The sequence below is a fragment of the Taudactylus pleione genome, unplaced genomic scaffold (genome assembly GCF_031769625.1).
Source record: "Taudactylus pleione unplaced genomic scaffold, aTauple2 ptg000788l, whole genome shotgun sequence".
In the NCBI taxonomy this organism is placed as follows: Eukaryota; Metazoa; Chordata; class Amphibia; order Anura; family Myobatrachidae; genus Taudactylus; species Taudactylus pleione.
In genome coordinates this window covers 1378304-1404886 of record NW_028285190.1, presented here as the reverse complement: position 1 = coordinate 1404886, position 26583 = coordinate 1378304, and the positions used below count along the sequence as shown (strand labels likewise).

Below are 26583 nucleotides of genomic sequence, written 5' to 3'. Positions count from 1 at the left end.
CATTCACATGAGTTCTACCCCACTAGAGCTAACAGTCTAAATTCTTTGCCCACATAGACTCATTTTGTCACAATACAACTTAACCTACCAGCAAATGTTTGGACTGTGGAAACCCATGAAAACATGTGGAGAACATGTAAACTCCACACATATACAGAAGTGATTAGAGTTGTACATCAATACTGTGAGGCATTTTGCACTCCTTGAGATCCTGTAGATCCAAGTAATGAGATCAGGGAGAGGAGTGATGATCCGGTTTGTATAATCGTGGCCCCGGTCCCCACTGTGTGATGCCAGATGGTGTCATGATGATGTTGGGAGTCTCAGTAATGGTCATTCTGGGGGGAGTGACACAGAAATACTGACCAGTGTCCCTGTGCCTCCCATATATATTATATAATATAGATGATATGTGAAGATGCAGCTGAAACCAGATATTCAATTTCACATATACTGTAACCTGAATGCTAATGTTTTTACTTGGGGCATCCCTGTTTCAAACCTCCATGAATACTTATGTGAGATAATTTCCTGGGCACCCTTATGGAAGGCTGTCGCTGCCTGCAGCGTTCCCCGTAGGCCCTGTCAGAACTGGTTAGGGTAATGATTATGAATAAGTACAAATATAGAAAATCTCAGGTGGATAGAGTAGAAGGTGTCTGGTATATATACAGTATATATGGATCTATGGGCCTGATTCAAACCCACTCGCGAGCGGCTGTCCGCTCGCAAGTGGGTCGATGTTATGGACTGAGCATGCGCACGACGGAGGGAGCTCCGTCGTGCGCATGCGCCAGACGCGACGAGCGAAGGAAAGTCCTTCGCTCGTTGTGTCCGATCAAAGGGGGCCTGCTGTCAATGTTGATTGACAGCACGCCCCCTTTGGTGGGCGTGCCGGGGGCGTGCCTCCCTGACGGGGGCGTTCCCACGGGAACGCCTCCCATCAGAAGCCGGCCCACTGACATCACTAGTGATGTCAGTGGGAGTGATTTTGGCTCTGATAGAGCCAAAATCACTCCGGAGCTTGCGGTTGAAAACCTCAACCGCAGGCTCCGGCTCGCAAATTCGATGGTCGCGATGGTCTCGACCATCGCGACCATCACAATGCACGCTCGTATAGCCTGTGGGTGGTGACCCACAGCTATACGAGCGTCCAGGAGGACGCTCCATGAAAATGGAGCCCGGCCCTCATTCAGAGCGTGCGCTCTGCTCAGAGCGTACGGCTCTGAATGAGGGCCTATATCCATTACACAAACAGTTTTTTCGCAGATTTTCTTTTTCTCCAAATCATCCACTTCTGCTGGTAAAGCTTCCAATTCATTTCCAGATGCTATGACAGTTTTAAAATTTCATTAGACACAGATTTCCTCACTAATACACGGAGGGTTATTTGCCAAGATTACATTTAGAAAAAGGCCACAAAACAGAGCTTTGTGCTGTTTTACCAGGTCTGGAGGAGCAGTTTGTGCCCTTGTGTCTTTCGCCAATGCTTTCTGGGCCTGATACAGGGGTGAGCACAAATCCCATCATGGCTGAGATCCTGTACGCAGTAGGCACAGTGGCGTAAATTCATCCCAGATGCCCGGAGGCAAGTTATAATCTGGTGCCACCCCCCCCCTCCCAAAAAAAGGTAAAACACCATGTATCGGGTGGCTGCGACGGTACACTCCGGGTATATATTTACAGCCCTAAGTGGGATTAATATTTTGTGGGCAATGGAGAAGGTGCCCCTTCATTGCTGGCGCCTGGCGCCTCCATTGTCTCCCATAGTTCTGCCCCTGAGTAGGTATGTGACAATATGCAAATGCCGCAGCCACTGGTACTTGCATTTTAAACGCCTTTGTGTACAGAGATTGATTGATTGCACATTGGTCGCAGCATCGATGTTCTCAGAAACCATATGAACACTTAGAATGATATGACCATTTCTGGGTGGTGTCACACCCTGCGACTGCAAGCCCGTATGCAAGATATATAGCTCCAACGTCTTAGTTCCCAGGCCCATTCCTTGGGACTAAAGACTCGGCCTGATTCAGAGCTGAATGCTCTGACCAGAGCGCTCGCTCTGAATCAGGGCCCTCCTACCTTTTTTTGGAGCGTCCTCATGGACGCTTGCATAGCTGTGGGTTACCACCCACAGCTATAGCGAGCGTCCATGATGATGGTCACGATGGTCTTGACCATCGCGACCATCGGGCTTGCGACGGAGACCCTGCGGTAGGGTCTCGCTGCCGCAAGCCCTGGAGTGATTTTGGCTCTATCAGAGCCAAAATCACTCCCACTGACATCACTAGTGATGTCAGTGGGGCCAGCTTCAGACGGTAGGCGTTCCCATGGGAACGCCTCCGTCTGGCAGGCACGCCCCCGGCACGCCCACCAGAGGGGGCATGCTGTCAATCAACATCGACAGCACGCCCCCTTTGGTGCGAGACCTGGAGCGATGGTGAGCCCGTCGCTCGCCGGGTCTCGAGCATGCGCATGATGGAGCTCCCTCCGTCGTGCGCATGCGCAGTGGGGAACATTGACCCGCTTGCGAGCATCCTGCCGCTCGCGAGCGGGTCTGAATGACCCCCTCATTTAGGACTGCAACAAGCAAATGATCTGCAACTAATGATGCGTCTTTGTACACAGATACTGCCACATTTTACGCAGATACTTGAATTTGTAAAGCCTCAGGTGGGCATTCCTCATGCGTCTCCCGGCGGCTGAGAAATTTGCATATTTTCGCAAAGCAGCGGTGAACACAGAAGCCGCAGGAATGGCGACATTAGTGTACAACTCTGAATCAGGCCCTTACTGAGTGGATTGTTTGGATCACAGATGTGGCCCTTTAAATGTTCCTGAAGGGATGAACAGCAAAATCCTTTTTTTTTCCCCCCATAACAGAGAACTCTATAAGACGTCTTTTAGTATACGATGACTGAAGATAGTCATTGTACTGCCTGTCTTTTATTATTATTATTACTGCTGCAGCTGGATCTTTATACTGGGAGATTGTCTCACTGAATACTAAATATTGATATGTTTTTCTTGACATTTCCTTTGCTCTGTTTAACGCCCGCCCTGTGCAAACACAGTTTTATGTTTTCCTGCAAATACAATTTAGCAGCTAGATAAATGAGCTGTATAAGCTGCAGAATGGACGCGTATCTGTACATTAAACAGGACTTTATCTGTGAAGAAAAGAGTTATTGTAGCACTTCTCATTTCTATTCATTTGTGTCTGCCATTGGTACATGAATAGAGTGTTTATGGTACTGAAACATTGCTGTAATGGAGGCAGGTAACACATCCAGGCAGCTTATTGCACAAATGCCAGCATTATAATATCATTTGCAAGGACAGATTGCTGCCTGTAAGCACATCACACATGACACTGTCTACGTAGACAACAGTGCGCTAGAATTCTCAGTGTGACATGTTTATTAAGTGTTGTAAGGGCGTCAATGTTTATAATGTTTAATTCTCCCCTTGGAAGTTGTTCGATTGTGAAAAAGAGGTAATAGTTCTGGAAAGGGGCAAATCTTTCAAACCTGAAAATAAAGAACTGCCATACACTGTTGCAGATAGACAATGTAGTAGATCAATTTACATTTTATACAATATAGAAAGAGATATGAGATGTGAAAATGTGTGACCTGACTAATGAAAATAATAAGTGAGATGTGGATAGTTTGGAATAACGAAAAAAGCTGTTTATTTTGCAGACCTGGTATTAGCAAGAAGATGCACTGTGACCTCAAACCACGATCTTGGCTTAGGGCCAGATTCAGCAAGGATCGCAATTGGCCGATTGTGGCGTTCTGTGCATGTATATGAATCACAGTGCGCGTGCGCGAACCAGCCACTGTGATCGGGACAGCGTTCGCAGTGACTACGCAGACCCATTGCAGACTGATTGACAAGAAGTACCGTTTAGGGGTGGTCGTCGAAATGCAGGTGTGCCAGTGCGTTTGAACACCGTTGCAAGGACGTGCATAAATTATCCATTGCGATGCCATACACAGCTTGGGCTGTCACTGCATGCGCTGAGGTTAGCAGTTCCTGAGTAAGGCCAAGGCTTGGGCAAGTGTGCGTGAGGCTGTGATGGTACTCGATGTTACCGATGGTTTTGCAGTCTTGCTGAACATTATGTATGTGTGTAAGGTAAGAGTGGCGTCCTTATGTTGTCCTGCGACGGCATAGCGATCGCAATGGATTAGCATATCATCGCAGTGAGACTACGTGCATAATCGCAGCCACGATCGCAGTTGCAATCCTTACTGAATCAGGGCCTGATTCAGAGGCGCTCGCTCTGACTAAGGACATTTTTTGTTTTGTTTGTTTCTGCCTCCAGGCTGCTTGCAAAGTTGTGGGTGACCAACCAAAGCTAGTACGAGCGGCCTGGTGATGGTCGCGATTATCACGACCATCGGGCTTCCGTTGAGACCCTGTGGGAGGGTCTCGGCTCCCGCATGCCCGAGTGGACTTCCTGCACTAATAGTAGGGCCGCCCACAAACGGCAGGCGTTTGTTTTTGAGGAAATTATTCCCATTTTACTGCCAAATCTGCATCAGCCCGAATATGTTTCAAATAAAAGCATCTGATTTCATTTTCAGACATTTCCGTACTCATGACCTAAATCTGACAAACACCTTTAGCTCACAGCACCTCCAAAATTTTGCATTTCAGCACTAAGGTCTATTAAATATTGCAACTCGGCTAATTAATTATAATTCTTGACAGTTGTGCAGTTTATTAAAACTTCACCCACTATTTAACACAATGCACATAGGGACATAATTAAGAAAGATTTCCACAGTATGTTGTTTGTAGGTTCACAGCAGATGTTTATTAAGTAAGGAGTCAATATGAATCGGGATTTAAAGCTTTTCCTAGTCTCCAGCAAGGACAGGCTGAAAAATAAATCATTGTTACAGATCGGGGCAAAATCTTACAGCTCTCCAGAGACATCAGCAAGATGTTAGCACAAAAAGATTGAAATGAAGCGTTTGCTAAACAACATGAGATTCAGAGGCACTGGCGTCACAAGGGGGGTGCGAGGGGTGTCACCAGCAGAGGGGTGACACCAAAATACTGGCTCCCCCTCAGTGACAGGAGATGGCTCCTAGCACAGTGAGTATCAGAACCCTAGTATCAGAGATGGCGAGGGGGGAACCATGGGCGTTTCTGAGCGATGACTGAGAAGTGGCCTTGAGGTGTACGCAAAAAAAGTCAGTCTCGTGGGCGTGTTATGGGAGTGTCACGAGCGTGTCAGTGATATCGGCTATGTCATCAGACGCAGAGCTGAAGCCACAGAGGCCATGTTCAGATGGAGACACTGGGATTTATGTATCAAGCAGTGAAAAGTGTGGAGAAGAGGACTACTGGAGAAGTTGGCCATAGCAACCAATCAGCTTTGAAGTAGCATTTATCAAGTACAGTCTATAAAATAATAGGTAGGTGCTGATTGGTTGCTATGGGAAAGTTCTCCACTGGTCCACTTATCCACGCTTTTCACTGCTTGATACATAAACCCCACTGTAATTGCAATAGGGCAGGTGTAAGTGTTGATGGAGTGGTGATGGTGGAGGGTCTTTAATCACCGGCTGTGTTACACTGTGCAGATACGCTGAAAGTGGGCGTGTCAGTACTTACACATTCAGGTGCATGATAGTACACGAAGGGAAGGCTGAAACTAGCATTTGCATATTTCACATGTCCACATACAAATAATATATTGTTATGCTTCTCTCCTTAGCTCACTTTCTGTGTTACTTTAATTTTGTCAGAAAGTGAACAAGTTAAGTGAATATGAAAACCAGGAAGATAAGATTCCGTTTCCCCCTTTCTTAATTTCTGAAGTGAACGTAAAAAATATAAGTAACTTAGCATTTCCCACAGCTGACTTTAACTTTTTTTCTAATATACCAATTAACGGCTAAAAAATCCTTTTGAATATTATTATATTATAAACAATTATTCCCGCTGATAATGTTCAAAGAGGTTGTGTGCCAATTAGAAAACCTCTGATTATCTGTTCACGAACCACTGTCACAGACTTTCAAAAAAAATGCATTGAAGTTATTAGTGCTGTATTGAGCTGTTCCGTGCTACTAAAATAATTAACTCTAGCTACAGTACAGTATATTCTTTCTATCATTTGTCCACAGGTCTCAAATAAAGTTTTTCCTCTTATAGGTTCTGGGCTCCTTCTCTATCAATATGTAACTTAAAATGAATAAACTATTTTTCCACCAGTGCATTAATCTCCAGTGAACTTCTAAAAAGGCAGAATCATGAAAATATTTTTTTTAAGTTTTTTTTTTTTTTTAAGCTCCGTTTTAATAATACGGGTTCAAATACAGGGCACTAAACCCAGAAAACTTAATCCAACATCTTCATATCAGTTGAATAATTAACTTTAACAATTAAAACTCCCCATCGAAGCCCCCGAGGACTGTTTCATGATTCCATCTTGATAAAAAGTAAAGATGCAATTGCCACGTGGAATATTTTCTCTAGATACTGAATATAACAGAGATTTCAAATATCTACAGACACGCTCTGCAAAACAAGTTCAAGAGAGAGAATTCAGTAATTTAGTATGTTTTATTATAATGCAGTATACTTTATATCTGGTTCTCCAAATTATGGGAGAAAATGATTAGTGGAAAAGTCCCGAGCTTTTTGGGATAAAAGATTTGATGCCTACAGTACGGGGTAAATTTACTAAGATGCGTGTTGGTGAAAATATAACTTTTTTGCAAATCGGGAATTTACTATCATTAAACTTGGGTGATTTGTGGTAGTTTAGGGGTTGAAATCGGGGGAATCAGTATGTAATACCATCGGGCTCCTGGCGTAGGTCTAATGACAGGCATCAGGATTTTGACACCTGTCATTAGTACCTTGTCGGGATTTGACAGTCGGGAAGCATCGGATTCCTGACTGCATCCCAAAATCGGGTGGTTTAATGCCGCTAATTCAGCCGTTTTTTGCAAATGAAATTATAGCACCATCGGCTCTATTCAGAAGTACTTTTCACTCATTTATGCCTAAATCAGGAATTTACCATTATTCGTTTTGCTCAAATCGGCCATTTTACACTCAAATCGGAGACTCAATAGAAGTTTTAAATGCACCACCTCCAGAGCTGCGAGTTGCGTTCCAACTACACATATCAGTGTGATTTGTGAATGTTTATGAATGGCTAGTGTGTTGTAAGGGTTAATTTTAAAGAAAAAATTGACGTGAGGTTCCCCCCTAAAACAGAACCAGACCCTGACTTTTCATAGCCAGTCCTGGTTGTTTAAGTACAGGGAAAAAATATGTAGGGTTCCACTGTACTTAGTACAACCAGCACTGGGCTCTGGGAACCAGTCCTGGTTCTGGAATTACAGGGGAAAAAAATGTGTAGGGTGCCCCTGTAATTCCCAGAACTAGCACCGAAACCACAAGTACCAGCATGCGGGGCATTAAGGGCCCACTGGTACCTGTAGTTCACCTGTAAAGAAGTGTCTAAAAAAAACAAGACACACACCATGAAAGTAAAGTTTTTTTACATACAGTACATACACATACATACACATACTCACCTACATTACCAGGACTGGTCCCCTTGTCCAAAGTAGGCATCCAAGGTCTTCTTAAAACAAAAAAAACTAAAATCCTGATCCACGCAACAGGTAACAACCAGGATAGTTGTTATCTACTGAATGAAATGCTCAGACGCGCCTTTGTAGAGCCGTATCTGAGCATTCATTGGCTGAGAGAGGTCAGCCCCCGCCTCTCTCAGCCAATGGATGGCTCCCTCCATTGAGGTCAATGGAGAGGCACAAGGTACTAAAGTTTATTCTGTGGTTCCCACCATTGTCTTCAATGGATGAAGCTGTTCATTGTCTGAGAGAGGCGGGGGCTGACCTCTCTCAGCCAATGAACGCTCAGACATGGCTCTACAAATGGAGAAGCCGTGTCTGAGCTCTTCATTCACGTAACAACCATCGTCATTGTTACCTGTTTCGTGGCTCACGTTTCTTGTTTTTTATTTTACCAAGACCATGGATGCCTACAGGGAGAAGGGGACCAGTCCAGGTAATGTAGGTGAGTATGTGTAAGTGTGTATGTATGTATTAAAACTATACTATCATGGTGTATGTATATTGTGTTTATTTAAACATTTATTCACAGGTGAATTACAGGTACCAGCGGGCCCTTAATGCTCCACATGCTGGTACTTGTGGTTCTCCAAGTACCAGCATGCGGGGGAGACTTGCTGGGACCTGCAGTTCTACTCATAAAGACAATGTTTACACTTACAGTATCTTTTTTTACACTACACTTACAGTATCAACCCGCCACCCACTGCCCCAGGCGTGGCGGGGATAGCTCTGGGCTATCAGCCTAGGCCTGGGGTGCACTGGAGAGGGGGACACCTTTATTGGGGGGGTCCCCAACCCCCCAGTGATCCCCGGACTGGGCTGACTAGCAGTCAGAAGTAATGTTTTAGCTGGGGAACCCGGTGACAGGGTTTCCCTGGCTGTAAAATTACCCCCAGCTATAAAGGGTCCGGTGCTGGTTGTGGAAGTTACAGGGGAACCCTACACATATTTTCCCCTGTAATTCCAGAACCAGGTCTGGATCAGAGCCTGATGCTGGTTGTGCTAAGTACAGGGGAACCCTACACAATTTTTTCCCTGTACTTACACAACCTGGACTGGCTATGAAAAGTCCGGGGCTGGTTGTGCTTTTAGGGGGGACACCCCACTTAATTTTTTTAAATAAATTTAACACTTAACATGCTGTTTACAGTAAGATACATGAATGCATCTCACTGATGCGTGCATGTATCTGTGTGAAAACGAACTGCTCATGCTGAAAATGAAAGCATGGAGCAGTTCTATTCATTTGGGGCATTGAAGTTCATTTGGAAGTGGGATTTGCTGCTCGATTTGTACATGAACATGCAAAAACGAACAGAAAATCACTGTTCAAAATCGAACCAAATCGAATTCAATTTAGAAAAGCTTCTAAAATCGAATTTTAGTAAATGTGGGACTTAGAGGGATTTGTACTTTTATTTTGATTCAATTTGAGGTGAGCTAAATCGAACATCAAAACGAAAGTAAAAACGAACTTTGATAAATATACCCCTAAGAGTCTGTATACACAGCCACATTCATATACATGCTCACAACACTTCTATAATGGACCATCTTCATGCATCTGCATAGCCTTCCAGTCATCACCCACGAACACCGCCCCAGCACATTACCACTGCGTCTCTGTTGGTACACACAGTAAAATGCATGCATTTTTCAGGATTTTCATGTATACACAATAGCAAAAAATAGCTAAACATCGGCATTGCATGTGACTCAGGCCCTTTGTCATTCACATCAGTCCCTGCCCCAGTGGAGCTTACAATCTATGTTTCTTACCACATTTACACACATATGAAAAAGAAAAGTAAGGTTATTTTTTTGTCTGAAGCCAGTTAACCTACCAATATGTTTTGGATTGTGTTCCCAGAGGAAACCCATGTGTAAATGGAGAGGACTTACAAACTCCACACAGATAGGGCCTTGGTTGGGAATCGAACACAAGACCTCAGTGCTGTGAGCCAGCAAGCTAACTCTCATGCCACCATGTTGTCCATTTGTTCTTATGCTTTACATGTAAGGGTTAAGGGCAAATGATTAATTTGTACATTTCTAATTTGCTAATCATCAAGGTTTTCATGTCAAATTATTCCTAATAACCATGTTTTGTCCTCCATGCAGTGAGTAGGTATAGACAGATGACTACAAAATGTGGAGCTGATGTAGAGTTGACTGTAAATCTGTTTGCGGAGTGTATCTTGCATGAAAGTGCACTGTGTCTGCTCTAAAAATGGGCGCATACCAAGTAGAGGCAATGAAGAGCCATATGTATTTCTAACACATCTATGTTTACAACCAAAGCAGCAGATGTGATGGGGCATACACACATACAGTATGTAACTTTTAATTAGCATGTGTGCTATGCAGACCTGCATGTAAGTGTATGTCTGTCACCTAGTATAGGGCAGGTGCAAGTACACCATGATGATGATGACTTGTAGCAATCCAGGCTCTTATGCTATTGTCACAAACCTCTGGCCGATCTCTCCAGATACGCCAATCTGACAATCGCCGCCCATGACTTTTACAAATTAACTCAGCACATGTGGTTAAATAAACCTGATAGCTGCCACCAGCAAAAGGAACTTTAATGTTTCAGCATAAGGTGAGCTTTTGCTCTCACCTGCATACACACTTATCAACACTTAGAAAAATAGGTAACATGGGCAAAGTTAGGCCTTGGGTCATAAAAACACAGTTCCAGAACTAGAATCAATGTTTTAATTCAAGAATACCTTCAAAGTTTAGTTACAAAAAGTTACAAGATTATAATAATATTGGATAAAAGGTTGCAGACAAATTACTCACAATTTCAGAAATAAAATAAAAGGGAAGAAACAAACCACACCGTTGTCTTAAGTGATTTGGGGGACGAGGCAGTCCCTACTGACGAACTCCGATTCAATCTGTACCTCACGATAGCCCCTCAGAAATGAACGACAAACTATAGTTTCATCACATATTTATGCCTGTCTTCCAGGCACAACCCAACCCCGCTCCCTGAGGTGATTTTAACCCTTGTCAGCTCAGCGAAGGTTGTCCTGCTGGCTAAAGCCTCAGGGTTTCCCGGTCAAAGGAGCAAGGTTTCTTAATTGCCTTTCAGCCCTTTCTGAAGTTTGAGAAGTGGGCTTAGGTCAATAAACGTGCACACAGATTAAGTAATTAAACATACACCTCTGGAGCCTGACTGTCTGTTGGTATATACAACAATTCTTTGATCTCCATCCCTAAACAAGAGACAAGGCTTTTATGAATGGTGTCAGCAAGGATCTGGCCAGCTGTCAGGCAATTTCCCTGGACATCCTTCTTTTGTGGGATATACAAGTTGACACCATTACAGCTAGCAGGGAAGCAGAATTTCCTATAACCTATGGTTAAACCTTTGCTTGTCCATCTTCAAAAGCTTGACACTCTTCCCACATAAATACCCTTCCAACCAAGTCAACAAAAGGGCAAGTTACATGTTTTTACTATTAACATATCCTGAGCAGCTATGCCCATGCGGATGCCAAAATCCGCTTTTTGCTACAGCTACAGACACAGATGGGGGTGCATTTGGAGATGTATACAGCTCCACATTTGGGCAAAAATACATATTTTTTTCTAAGCATCCTTCATTTCAGCAATGTATGCCCAATCTACCTGGTCATTATAATCAATTGATAGAGTAGGTGTATACAATCTGTCACTCTCTGCAGTTTTGGAACTACAATTTGAAGCATGGCCTCCCAGCCCCAAAATGCAGAATTGGACTCTGTACTCATTAAATCTCAATTTGAGAAATTAACTTGTGATTCCATAGGTACCAACTTCAATATAATACATTCTTACTATGGGCATTGGGCAGCTCCATTCGTTTTTTTAGTCTCCTTGCTTTATTATATGCATCGTTTAAAAAAAATGCCATTAGGAGCACTGTGTTTAGGGTCAGTGTGTCATTAAAAAACAACAAAAATGCCATAGGTGCACTGTGAGGCACTGTGTTGTGTGTTCAGGCACTGTGTTAAAAAAGTTAAAATAAAACTGTTGTCTATTCAGGCACTGTGTTAAAAATAACTTCATTAGAGTGCCATTACTAGGAACACTTTGATTCGATAAAGGTGGTCCAGGGTAAATAAGTTTAAGAAAGGGCACCTGAAATCTAAACAATATTTCACAATGTTAAAGAAAACATCACCTCTAGTAATAAAAGGAAAATTTACTGTTGAAAAATGTAAAATTGCCAACATTCCCTACATCACACGCAGTGGCAAAGAAAAGGGCAGACTATGGCTTTCCTTTGCGAGTGGTGGTCCTGCTACTGCTGTTTCATGCACTAGAATGTCTATTGTAGAAGCCAGGGCCAAACACATGTATCTCTTGAAACCTCACATGCAATTACATGTGTCACCTTTGAAACAGGCAAATCAGTTCACAAAAAAAAAAACTAAGGCTGAAGAACAAACTTTGGGCTCGATTCAGACCCGCTCGCTAGGAAGCGTTCACTCGTAGCCAGCTGATCCTTGCATTCTGCGCATGCGTACGCATCGCAGTGCACGTGCGCGAACCAGTGCGAGAGATCAGAAAGCGTTCGCTTGCCGAGCATAGACAGCCCAGCAAAGTGAGTGACAGGAGAAGCCATTTGTGGGTGGTGACAGGGGCTGGCCACTAGAAATGGGGGAGTGGAGGTGCGAACGCAGGTGTGTCTGAGCGACTTAATGCCATTTCAGAGGAGTGCATAATTAACAGGCAGCGTCATAGTACACGTCACCTGGTTGAATTTTACACTGAAGTGCTCACAGTGCTTGCGGTAGGGTATAATCAACCTCAAGCGCTGCAAATGCATCCGATGGTACCCAATGTACCGATGGTTGCATATACTTCCTGGAGATGACGTGCGCAAATGGGCGTCTTAAGACAGACTGGTGGACGTCTGCATACACAAAGCGATCACACGCCAAGACATAGTGGCCGTGCTTATGCCTTGCCGTGCGATCGCCTGCCTTGCCGTCACTTAGCCAAATTTGCATACGCTGGGAGCGAGCGTATTCATTTAGCGAGCGGTTCTGAATCGAGCCCTGTGTTCACAAGCTTCACAAATCCCTGAGTAGAGTCTATGCTTGTCCATGAGTACTGCAGATGTGTCCATATACATCTATCCTCCGTGCACTACAAGTCGCGCTACACATAACGTGGGAGCTCCGTGTGACTTGGTAGCACTGAGCGTCTTATTGTGTGACTTTTTACCTTCAGATGCATATTATTTGCTCAGAGATGCAAATACTGAGCGCAAGCAGCTTCTGCTGATTAAAATGATATGCAGCATGCCTATGTTGTGTATGTGACTGCAGGTGTATCTGCACAGGAAACGCTATGTTACAGTTATAGCCGCTGACACTGTAACATAGCATTTCGCATGCAGATACACCCGCAGTCGCTCACAGAATATAGGCATGCTGCATATCATTTTAATCAGTAGAAGCTGCTTGTGCTAACCATTCACATTGCCTTGCAATTAAAATGCATTTGAAGGTAAAAAGTCGCACAAAAAGATGCTGAGCGCTACCGAATCACGCCACTGCCTGATGCGACTAGTAGGGCTGTTTAGTGTGCTAGATGTATGAGGACACATCTGTATGTATGAGTCTGACATTTCTGACACAGTACTTCTAGAGAGCCTCCTTCAACCATTTCCACACTCTCTGCAAATGTGAGGATGATCAGCAGTAAAAGTAAAGATGATGACTTAGAAATTGAGGATGCTACTGTGAAATTAAAACAGGATAAGGGGGATATTTGTGCATCTGACTAGTGACGATGTTGATGATGAGGATGTTGCTTGTGTCAAAGTAAGTAAGCCACCAGTGGCAGCAGTTCTTGCACATGATTAGAAGAAGGCCATTGCCATGCCTGGGCATAAGACCAATAAAGCCACCTCTTTCATATGGAATTATTTTTATCTAAGTCCTGACATTTGTCAAGCCATCTGTACCATTTGTGAAACTAAAGTAAGTAGAGGTAAGAACATTTACCAACTAGGAACCTCCTCCCTGTTAACACATTTGCAGCGAGTTCATGCAAATTATTTGGGAAAATCTCATAAATCTTGTAAAATAATACCAAGCAGTCCAGCACAACTAGCAGCAGCATCAACAGAACCAAACACATGCAATTTCCACTGCCAACACCTTCATCAATCTCCTCATTAATGATCAGAGTCCACCTGCATCCAATTTTCGCAGGCTAACCGACTCCTCTCCTACACCAAATTCCCCAGAAGATTCCTTACACGCTAGGGCTGCTGCTGCTGAATCTTTATCCCAGAAGGGGACCAAGAAGACTAGTAGTTTCAAAAAACAATTGACTGTGAAACAATACTTTGCAAGCGGAAACAAGTATGAAAGCTGCCATCCAGTTGCACAGCAGATGACTGAAGCCATGATGGCTATACTAACATTAGATCTCCATCCAATATCTGCCATTAATGGTTTCAGACCGTTAATTGAGGTCCTGTGTCCCTGCTACCAAATTCCTTCTCAATTCCATTTTACCAGAACAACAATTCCTCACCTGTACAAGGACGTTAAAAAAACGAGTTCTTGGCCTAGAAAATGCCATTGTGCCCACTATCCACTTAACCACAAATATGTGGACAAGCAGTACTGGTCAAACTAAAGATTACATGACTGTGACAGCCCACTAGGTGGGTGTATCACCTTCAGCAGCATCAGTATCTATCACACAACCCCAGCTCATTCAAAGGCAGGCTACTCAAAGTATCACTAGCTTCACTAAGAGACATAACAGTGTCAAACTGTTAAAAACACTCAGGAATGTAATAGCAAAAAAGTTTACCTTGCTTGAACTCTCCTCAAGATTTGTTTTTTCCAATAACACAATTAACATTTTGAGAGTATTACAACTGAGTGAATTTGAGCACGTCTCATGTTTTGCCCACAATATAAACTTGATGGTTCAGAATTGTTTTTAAAATCACAGGTGTGTGCAGGAAATGCTGTCTGTGGCCTGAAAAATTTCTGGACATTTTCGGCATTCAGCAATCGCATGTAGAATACTGCAGCGGCTGCAAGAACAGTTCAATTTGCCATCCCACCATCTAAAGCAGGAGGGAGTGACCAGGCAGAATTCCACCCTTTATATGCTTCAGTGAATGGAGGAACAGCAACAAGCCATTCAAACCTACAAAACTAGCCATGACATATGGAGAGGAGGGCATATGTACCTTAGTCCAACACTAGAGAATACTCTCTGTTTTATGGAAGATACTGAAACCATTTGAAGTACAGTAGTAACCTATGAAGTTGGTTTAGACTCTGCTTGCTTGAGTCAAATGATTCACTTCTTAAAACTACTGGAAAAGCAGCTAGAGAAACTGAAGGAGGAGATGAAACTAAGTGTTTCCGCTAAGTATGTTGGACTTGTAGATCAAGTTCTTTCTTTGCTTCACCAGGACCAAAGGGTTGTCAACATCTTGCAACTGGATCACTACATTTTGGCAACCATGCTTGATAGTAGGTTTAAGTGATATATCATTTCTTTCTTTTCAACTGACACAGATTTTAAGAAATGCAAAGAGCTCCATGTGAGCAAGTTTTCAGCTCAAATGGCACATGAAAAGATGACGTCTCCTGCTTCAGTTTCTCCTGCAAAAGTTGCTGCCAGGAAAAAAACTGACCTTTTCCGAAAAGGTGATGAGGATAAGTCAAAGTGAAACACCATTTTGACATCTGGTCAGGCTTAAAAGGATTGTCCAGAATTACTAACACCTCTACTGTGACTCAATCTGATACACTAAGCATCAATAGAATGGTGGAGGATTATATTAATGGCAATGTACAAATTAGTAAGTTAACAGTCATTTTGATTAATGGGAGGAAAAAAGGCAAATTGAAGCACCTTGTACAAACTAGCTTTGGTGCCCACCCTCCAGTGTGTACTCAGAAAAAGTGTATAGAACAGCCGGGAACCTTGTGAGCGATCAGCGTAGGAGGCTACTCCCTCAAAATGTGAAAAAACAGATTATTATAAAACTTAACTACAAATTCTATCAGGTAGACACTGCCGCCAAATACATCAAAGTAACGGTGGATTCCAGTAGGAATGAGCTGATGATGATGTTAACACTGTTTAGGGCGAGAATGAGGATGATAATGACATCTTCCAATGGTAGACATGATTAACAACACTGTTAGCTGCCTTGGTAGCTTGTTTTGTGGGGGCCCAAACAAACCAAGATTTTCTGCCACAAAAAATGGCAGTCCCTATTGCTGAAGTACTTGGTTTGTTAACTGTGCATGTCCTTTTTAATATACAACATAAGAGTGGTTGGGAAGGCACAAGCACAATTCCATTGTGCACCACTTTTCATTATGGGCTTTGCCAAGATTGTGTGGGGTAAATTTACTAAAATTAGAGATGATTTTCAAAGAGATTTATCTCGCTGGTACTCGCCAAAATTTGGGTGATTTAATCCCTTTTTTTTAACCAAATTTACCAACAGGCAATTTGAGGCTAAACAAGTTTGCCGATGGTGAAACAGAACGAGATATCTTTCCCGAGTAACTTGTTTTGCAGGAGATTACTCACCCGAGATTGCAGTGTTTTCTCTCTGCAAATCTCTCCCGAGCTAGCAGCCAGCACATATCAGTGAGATATGTGCTTGCTGCTTGTGTGTTAAGACTTGTAACAAATAGATAAATGTTTTTTAAAAAATTGACGTGAGGTCCCCCTCCAAAACACTAACCAGCCTCGGGCTTGCCAGCCTGTCCTGGTTCTTAATTTACAGGGAAAAATATGTGTAGGGTCCCACTTTAAATTACGAACCAGCAACAGGCAGCAGGGACAGAGCTGGTTTTAAATATACGGAGAAAAAAATTGACGTGAGGTTCCCTGTATAATTAAAACCAGCCCTGGACCCTTTATAACGGGGGACTGATGCCACAGCCAGGGGTGCCCTTTCACTGGGCCCCACAGCTGCAGCATCAGCCCTGACCATTAGTAAGCCCAGGCCAGGGATCCCTGGGGAGTTGGGGACCCCTCCAATTAAGGGGTCCCCTCTCCAGGGCACGCCTGGCCTAGGCTGATAGCCCGGTGCTATCCCCAGCACCCTAGGGTGCTGCGTGCCGGGTTGATAGTGTTAGTGTGTAGTTTAATTAAATGGTTAAATATTGTCTTTAGTTGTGGAACTATATGCATTAGCGGGCGCTAACATTAGCAGGCACTCATTGGCTGGGACCCACGTGGAGGAGCCGCTCATTGGCTAAGCCCACGTGGGTCTCAGCCAATGAGCGGCCGCTAATGTTAGCCGCTGCTGATTGGCTGGCGGCCCGGGACTAATGTCAACATTAGCGCAGTGTAACAGCATGCAGAAGCATGTTGTTACACTGTATCCGGGGCACGTATTGGATTTCTGTGGAGAACATTGAGGGACATAAAGGTGAGTATTGGATCTTTTTTTACAGGTAATTCATTGGGATACTTTACGTTGACAAGGGGACATGAACACCTGGAAACCAGTGAGTATGTGTAAGTGTGTTTATGGATGCAATAAAGCTTTATTTTCACAGTGTGTTGTGTGTTTTATTAACCATTTCTTTACAGGTGAACTACAGGTACCAGTGGGCCCTTAATGCCCCGCATGCTAGTACTTGTGGTTCTCCAAGTACCAGCATGCGGGGGAGGCTTGCTGGGAACTGTAGTTCCACTGTGAAGACAATGATGTAAATTCTAAATTTTACACTACACCTAACACTATCAACCCGTCACCCACCACCCAGGGGTGGTGGGGATAGCCCTGGCTTATCAGCCTAGGCCAGGGGTGCCCAGGAAAGGCTGACCCCTTTATTGGGAGGGTCCCCAGGGATCCCTGGCCTGGGCTGACTAATGGTCAGGGCTGATGCTGCGGCTGGGGGACCCAGTGAAAGTACACCCCTGGCTGTGGAATCAGTCCCCCATTAGAAAGGGTCCAAGGCTTGTTTTAAATATATGGAGAACCTCATGTCAATTTTTTCTCCATATATTTAAAACCAGCTCTGTCCCTGTTGCCTGTTGCTGGTTCGTAATTTACAGTGGAACCCTACACATTTTTTTCCCTGTAAATTAAGAACCAGGACAGGCTGGCAAGCCCGAGGCTGGTTAGTGTTTTGGGGGGAGACCTCACATCATTTTTTTTACAAATTGACCCTATTTTAACCATTTATAGAAAGAAACATACACAAATCACAATGATTACATACACAAATCACAATGATAACATTAGCAGGCACTCATTGTATACTGTATATTACTGAGTATACTCAGTATACTGTATATTACTGAGTATACTCAGTATACTGTATATTATTGTACTTTTATGGGGTGTTCATGTTCTTTTGTAGCTTTCAATGCCATTCATTACCAGCTTCTCAACAATGCATATAGAGTAGCATAATCAAATCATATAATTAAGAATTCATTACTGAATTTGACTAGGCCTTAAATCCTGAGGAATCAATCTCATTGGGATTTTGGATGCTAGTTTTGTAACAATGATTTCTATTTCTATGATTTGCTTTGTTTTACAGTTATTAACACTAAACAATTGATCAATAAATCAAATCAATCTTATTTGGATTCTAGAATTTTAATAGTTTGTCCCAGTTCAATGATATAATCAATTAATCAATCAATCAATCAATTAATAATTTACCTGGCTTTCACTAATACTACAACCTCCATTTACTTGTGCTGGCTTTGGGCCTCTGATCTAGTTCTTGATCAATGAAAACATTTCTATAGTATAGTATATATATGTGTTTGTGGTGCTGCTCTGTTGCATTTCTATAGTATAGTATATATATATGTGTTTGTGGTGCTGCTCTGTTGCTTAGTTTAGCCAGTCAGCTCACTGCAGCCATTGGCCAATATGAGTGAAACTGGAAACAATATTGTGAACTGGTCAAAATTGACTGGAAATTACTGGAAATTAATTTTATTGAGTTTAATAATACTGTAGGAACAAAAACAGGCTCAAAATACATGCTTTGGGCTGTTTTTATCAATTTGTTAAGAACAAATCCTGATCAAAAAACAAAACACTTGAGAGTGGTTTTGGCAAAATCAAAACCATAACATGATAATGAATTAGCACCAAAACCAAAACACTGGGTCACGCACATCTCTAATATCGTTATCATCACTCAATGTATGATATACTCACCATTTATAGATACAGGTTGAGTCTCCCATACCCAAATATTCAGAAATATGGAATATTCTGAAATATGGAATTTTTTAGCAAGACTGAGATAGTGACACCTTTCTTTTTTGATGGTTCAATGTACACAAACTTTGTTTGAGCCACAAATTATTGAAACTATTGTATAAAATTACCTTCAGGCTGTGTGTATAAGGTGTATATAAAACATAAATGCATTCTGTATTTAGATTTAGTTCCCATTCCCAAGATATCTCATTATGGTATGCATATATTCCAAAATACAGAATATTCCGATATCCCAAGCATTTTGGATATGGGAGACTCAACCTGTATGTAATTTATGGGAACTAACTGATACTTGTGGAATATAATAATGTATACAAGTATATTACAATAATATACATTACTATCATTACCGTTGTAATTAGGGATGTGCAGTCTCGGATAGGTTCGAGTTTGCACGTTGAGTTCGGATTTTTCCCTCCAAAAAAACGGAACTCAGAAAGAGGCAAAACGTCATCTTACATGGACGAACATCATCATTCCTGGACAAAAGTCCAGGAATGATGATGTTCATCCATGTAAGATGACGTTTTGCCTCTTTCTGAGTTCCATTTATTTGGAGGGAAAAATCCAAACTCAACGTGCAAACTCGAACCTATCCTAGCCTGCACATCCCTAGTTGTAATACACTTTGTAGGGAATGTAGTTTTACAACAGCAACAATGACAGTGAAGTATAGTGTGGAATAGTATAATTCAGAAAAAAATACAGTACTTGAGAATATGTTACTAGTGAAAAGGCCAGTGTTGAATTTGCATATACGAGGTAATCAATGTAATTGTCAATTAGGAAATCTCATTTATACACCAAATAATTTTAGAACATTCCTCCCACCTTCCTCCTTTATTCCCCTTGGTTTCTAAAGCTTTAAATGAAGGACTTCACTTTTTCTGTTACAACTCTGAAAGGTAATTAAAAAAAGTAATTATAAAGGTCTAATTATAATCATTACCCTAGAAGAAAAGCGCTGGTTGGGATTGTTTTTCATCATTAGCTGTTTCGAATAAATCAGCCTAAGCTGTACCCTCCAATTTTTACCTTTCTGCAAGTGAAGTCCTGTAGTGTACAGTATGTAATGTATTTAATTTACCGGTAAGTAACATAATGTGCCGCATGTAAAGTTTGACGCAGGTAAAAGATGCACCTAAAAATCACGTGTGTATGCTGGGCTGCACATACAGTATATAAGATGTACAGGACACAGCATACTATTATGTAACAGGCATCTGTCTGCTGCATGAAGATATGCTTAAGGCTTATCATACGCTATAAGTATATCATTATGCATAGAGACGAAAGCCATCATGTTTTTATGTAATGTCACCAGCCCATTCTGTCATAGCCTAGACATTTTTCCAAATGAGTTTATTTTAAGTATATTTTAAAATTGCCAAGGCACACACTGATGTTCATAAGAGACCTCTGCTCTGTTGAGAGAGGGGCCTTCGAGGTTGACAACCCATAGCTGTCGAGCCTACTACACCCCCTATAGCTATGCCCCTGCATTTGATATCATTTTACAGATGTTTGTGTAAGATGTTACCCACTTTTTTAAGTACTAATACCATACTAGCCTACTGTCCCGGAATGGCCTGGAGGCACCCGAAAATCGGCCACCGGAAATATGGGCAGGACTCCCACACCCGTCCCCCCCCATGGTCAAACACTTACAATGACGCGATTGGCGCTTAATTGTGTCATCGTAACCTTTCCCCCATCATGCCTGTTTTCTCCGCACTGTATAGCAGGGGGCGGGGACACAAAGATGTCAAGATATCGTTTCACCACGCCCCCTGCACAGTCCACCTTTCTGGCCATATGCCCCCTCTGTGCAAACCTGGCTGGGGGCTGCAAAGTCGGTAAATATGAGTAAAACAAGGCCGCTCCCATATGATTACGAAGAAATGCTTCATTGAACTTTCTGAAGTAGTAATAATCTGCATTTGTTCAGCAACTGTCTTCACTTCTATTACCAATAGGTTATTGCACTGTGGGTCTCATTCAGACCCGCTCGCGAGCGCAGGACGCTCGCAAGCGGGTCGATGGTACCCAAATGCGCAAGCGCACGATGGAGGCTGCTCCGTCGTGCGCATGTGCGAGACCCGGCGAGCAATGGGGAAGCCCTGTCGCTCGGGGTCTCGCACCAAAGGGGGCGTGCTGTCGATGGTGAGTGACAGCACTCCCCCTTTGGTGGGCGTGCCGGGGCATGGCTGCCCAGACGGAGGCGTTCCCATGGGAACGCCTACCGTCTGGGTCCGGCCCCACTGACATCACTAGTGATGTCAGTGGGAGTGATTTTGGCTCTGATAGAGCCAAAATCACTCCTGGGCTTGCGGCAGCGAGACCCTACCGCAGGGTCTCATCGCAAGCCCGATGGTCGCGATGGTCTTGACCATCGCGACCATCATCATGGACGCTCGCATAAGCTGTAGGTCGTTCAGAGCGTCCGGCTCTGAATCAAGCCCTGTGTGCGAAAAACTTGCTCCGACTGGGCTTTAACCACAGCGTACAGTGGGCTAACACCATCTGAAGTCACTGCAGCCAAGTTCCGGAAAGCAAAGCTTGTTAAACAGCTGTCCACATAAAAAAAGCTATAGGAATGGCTACTGAAAGCTCTTGTGCACTTGAAATGATTGCAGGTAATAATTTATTTGCAATTAATAATTCATGTAGTGTTTACATATTATGCAGGACTTTACAGAGAATATGTAAGCAATCATTGTCCCAATGAAACTTGCAGTCTATATTTCTTAAAACCACGATTAATTTAATTAACAACTGCCAAAAAAATGGTATAATAAACAGAAAATATTGGACATACTTACCAATTCTCACAACACATCCGGGAGACTCCTGAATTTGCAGAGATCCCCCTGATCCTCCAGAAGAGTAGGTGGCCCTCCAACATCCCGCCCACTTCCTAGTGAAGTGGGCAGGACAGATGCATAATTTGACTCTATTGGGAGAGTTGGGGCCAAAATGATGCAATTCTATGAGAATTGCTTAATTTTGGCCCTGTCTCCTCTTCATGGACCCGCAATTCATGTCATTACACCCAATGACGTAAAGCAACTGCCCTGACCCTACCACCAGTCAGCTGCATCTCTCCCCCAGACTTCTCCCGTGGTAGAGAACTCAAAAGTAGGTAAGTATGATGTGGATTATGACAGGGATGTTTAGGGCAGAATTCTAGGGACCAGAGAACTAAGGGAGACTAGATTTTCCACATTTTATTTCAGTGCTACAAGTTTGATCTAGACAAAAGTTTAAGTACTGTAAACTGGAGTGAGTGGTGGAATGCAGGGACGTACTGGGGCTAAACATCAGCCCGGCATTCTTTCCATGTGCCCACACGCAGAAAAAGTAGTGAGTCATGGGGGCGTGGCCTCGAAGTGCGCTCCATCTAAGCATGCCAGCCAATCGTAGTTGAATGAGGCAGATCTGCTCAGCCAGGCCTCCTGGCGGCCGTATCGGTCCATCAGGCCATTGACCCTTTTGGCATTTGCCAGAATTGCCAGATGGCCAGTCTGGCCTTTGAGGGTTGTATATACCAATGACCTTGGGAAGTTTTACTTACTTTAAAAGGCTTCTTGCATACATTAAAATAATTGCCGTGAATAGCTTGATGTGTTTTTTAATTACATTTTCAGCTCAAAATTGTTCATGGGGACAAAAAATTATGACAATTTCACTCCGTAATCAGGCACAAAACATGTATGCGGTGCGATAAATGGATATACTTACTGGGAAGTAGAGGAGAAGCGAACCAAACAGAATAGCCTCCAGTAGGATAAGTCCTGAAGCTCTGACGCTCTAAGAGGAAGAGAATATATATTCAAATATTAATTTATTATTACTTTTAGTAGATAGATTGAAAACTGCGCTTTACAGACAGTTGAAGAAATGGGCCAATCTTAAAGTAGTAAGTAACAGATACAACTGCAAATATAGGGCCTCATTAATCAACGAGTTTTATCATTCACAACGAGTGATAAAACTCGTTGCGTATGATAATGGTGCTCCAGCCAATCAACTCCCAATTGTCATCTGTTTGAAAATGACAGTTGGGAGCTGTTTGGCTGGAGCACCATTTATCATATGCAATCAGTTTTATCACTCTTTCAGGGGTATTCAATATGGGAGCGAAAACATCATTTTTGCGTTAATATCGGAGGTATGACGTCATTATCGTAATTTTTTTTTTACACCGTATTCAATTTCAAAGACTTATCGCAGTTTTGAAAAGTCTTTGATAAAAAAACGGGGATAACTTTTCACCATTGAATAGGTGTCGAAAAAAAGTGCAGAACTGGGGTTTAGGGGTGCAGGCTAAGCAATGGGAATGACATTTAAAAAAGAACTGTGTCAAAAAAAGTTTTAAAAAAAATAGGGACACCCCAAAAAATTTATTTAAAAATTGGGGTGAAAAAAAAAAAATGGGAAAAAATTGTTTAAGAATAGGGAAATAGGTTCAGGGCTATTCTGCAAGTATGCGGCAGGTGTTTAGAAGAATAGAATTATAGCGGCAGGTGCACAAATGCAGAATTTGTAAAAACTTACTTTAGGGACATAAAAATATGCTAGTACCCATTTTCATGTACCCCAAATTTGATGGGACTACTTAAAAAAACGAAAAAAAATAACCTAAGTGCTCTTCTGCATCACTTCTTCAATGTCGGAAAAAAAACACCTGCTGTGGCTATTTAAATCCCCGACTTTCAATTAAAGGCTAAAACGGGGGTACCCATAGTGATCCCCCATGTGTTTACAACTTTAGGGGGTCTTACAATTTTTTTAAGGAAAAATTCGTAACTTTGCGCAAATCCAACTTCGGAGTTTCCCGTTTTAGTTAATTTTATATTGAATACGGGGATAAGCGGGAGCGCGCCCGATACTTTAACGCAGGTAAAAACTCCGATATGAAACGTTAACTTCGACAGTGAAGTTAACGTTTCATATTGAATACCCCTCTTTGTGAATTATAAAACTTGATAAATGAGGCCTCTAGTTTACTGTGCAACCTAAGTGTATTAGCAAGGATAAAAAGCAAACATACTGTACATCCTACAGGTTGGATCTATTTGACAATTATCATACAGAAAAATGTTGTCTCTCTAGTTTAAAATATTGGATACAGGTTATTTCTGTAAGGGTCATACACCTATCGCACCATGCTTTAATGATGATAGAGAATAATGTAAGAGAACGGAACTGTACGCACACCTTTCCAATAAAGGCTTTTTTACTTTGCTTTGCATCAATTTTGATGTGTTTTCAACACTGCCTGCAGAATTCACATGCCTGTACAATATAATGGAGTTTCTTGGTAGCACTCATTAACCTCACAGTATGATATGCTGCAGAAAAGGCTTAAGAAAAAGCTTTGATTGCTTTGTTAGAATCAAGGTTAAAGTATGAGTATTGTCTACGCTTTAACAGGATTTGTTTTTAAATGCCCCTGTATATGAGCCTTTTTATCAATACACTTTAATTGTATTTAAGATTTAGGGGTCAATATAAAGCAATGATAACCTCTTTATCTACCATATACCAAGACGCATATTGTATTCAATTAGACGCTAAATGCAACATAACACGGCTGGGAGTAAAGTTTTTGCTATCCAATTAACTGCGCAAATTAACCATACTTGTTTACTCTCCCAGAATGGCCGGGAGGCTCCCAAAAATTGTTTGGGACTTCCGACCAGGGCCGGATTAAGAGGGGGGCGACAGGGGCGGTCGTCCCTGGGCCCCACACACAGAGGGGCCCCAACAAGCAGCGGTGCAGCCGGTGGCTTCACCAGCCGCTAGTGTCCCCGCCGCTAGTGTAGTTAGACCGTGCAGTGAGCGCGGCCACACTACACAGTGACAAACACACAGCCGCCGCCGGCAGCTGTGTGTTTGTTACAGCAGCCGAGGAGAGTCACACAGACTCTCATTGTATGCTGCTTCAATGGAGGGAGCCGGCTGGAGCTCACTTATGGGTGATGATGGGAGTGACGTCATGACGCTGACGTCTCTCCCATACTGCAGGAGTGAACAGCAGCGGTCGCGTCAGAAGCGGGGTTTCAGGTAAGTTGTGTTTTTTTGTGTGTGTGTGTAAGGGGCACTGCATGGGGGGGCTGCTTCATGGGGGCACTGGGGGCAATGCATAGGACAACTACTGGCGGTACTGAATAGGGGTGGGCTACTACTGGGGGCAGTGTATAGTGGGGGACTACTTCTGGTGGCAATGCATACGGGGGACTACTGGGGGCACTATATAAGGGGCACTGCATGGGGGGGACCACTACTGGGTCTGGGGGCACTATATAAGGGGCACTACTGTGGGCACTGTATAGGGGGACCACTACTGGGGAGTTATATAAGAGGCACTGCACAGGGGGACCACTATTGGGTCTGGGGGCACTACTGGGGGCACTGTATAGGGGGACCACTACTGGGGAGTTATATAAGAGGCACTGCATAGGGGGGACCACTACTGGGTCTGGGGGCACTATATAAGGGGCACTACTGGGGGCACTGCATAAGGGGCATTACTACAGGGGACGGTGGTATATAGGGGCCCCCACAAGTTTGTTGCCCAGGGGCCCCCACAGACCTTGATCCGGCCCTGCTTCCGACCCCCCGGAAGAGTGGGCAGGTCTCCCGACCGATGCCACCCGCCTGCACCCGGCGATTTCCACTTCCTCCCTTGTATAAGTGGCCGCTCCGGGAGGAGCTAATGATGCGTTTCACTGTCGGTAATCTCGGCAGCCAGAATGTCGGCAAGTCTGAAATTAACACGCATTAACTTTTCATAGGATTTAATGCAGTTTTTCTCGCGGTTCCAGAGCAGGTGAAAAGTTTGGGAAAATCCCTATTTTAAAGGTATAAATGTAGGGACTTAGGCACCGATTGAGAGATAGACGCAGTTCACATTGGTGCTGTGCCTTTAGATGCAGCAGTAATGTGAAAATATGCTAATGCAGCAGGTGGCGCCGGAGGAGAAAAAACTCCTACTGATGGTATTGCAGATCCGAGTGCTGCGTCGGAAGATGAAGAATCCTCCATCTGAGAAAGCCAAAGGCTTCGAGAACCAAGGCCGGCGCCAACAGTTTTTAATTATTTTAGGCAAAAATAATGTGTAATTTCTGGGATTATATTCTGCATATAGCGGAATAATGGGTAAATTCATGTGGGACAGGCATATGGCGGTGAGGGATTGATGGGACATTTATTTTTAGTGGAAATGTGCAGTTTGGTTCTCCAGAAATCCTAATTACCCGAATTTCGTTCACCCAGACAGATCCGAGTCGTGGTTCTTATCTTCTCATGCAGGGGCGTTTCTAGAGAGGAGGGGGCCCATGTGCAGTCTCCGACACGGGCCTCCTCCTCTCTGCCCGGCGGCCGGCAGTGCACTGAGCTGTGCGTGGCCAGTGCCGGAGTTATAGACTCTGGGCACTAGAGTGTGCCTAGAGTCTATAGTGTATGCACAGATCACCGGGAAAATGGCCGCGAAGGCCATTTTCCTTGTACTGCGCAAGCGCAAAAAACATTGTTTTGCAGTGCCGGATGCCAGCGCCAACGTGGGAATCCGGAGAGGTAAGAAATATTATGGGTGCAGGGTGTGCGGTGCGGGGCCCCCCTGGACCCAGCGGCCCGTGTTCCCCACACACCCTGCACCCATTATAGATACGCCCC

The 26583-nt window shown here is 43.4% G+C and overlaps 1 protein-coding gene across 2 annotated transcripts in view; it reads right to left on the bottom strand.

Annotated features, from left to right (window-relative positions):
* Positions 1-26583, bottom strand: part of GPR158 (G protein-coupled receptor 158) — a 329386-nt gene that overhangs the window by 95340 nt on the left and 207463 nt on the right. For both annotated transcript variants that reach the window (XM_088457824.1, XM_088457825.1), the window contains exon 5: positions 22645-22713. In XM_088457824.1, coding sequence (XP_088313950.1) covers positions 22645-22713 — 69 coding nt within the window. The remainder of the gene's footprint in view (positions 1-22644; positions 22714-26583) is intronic.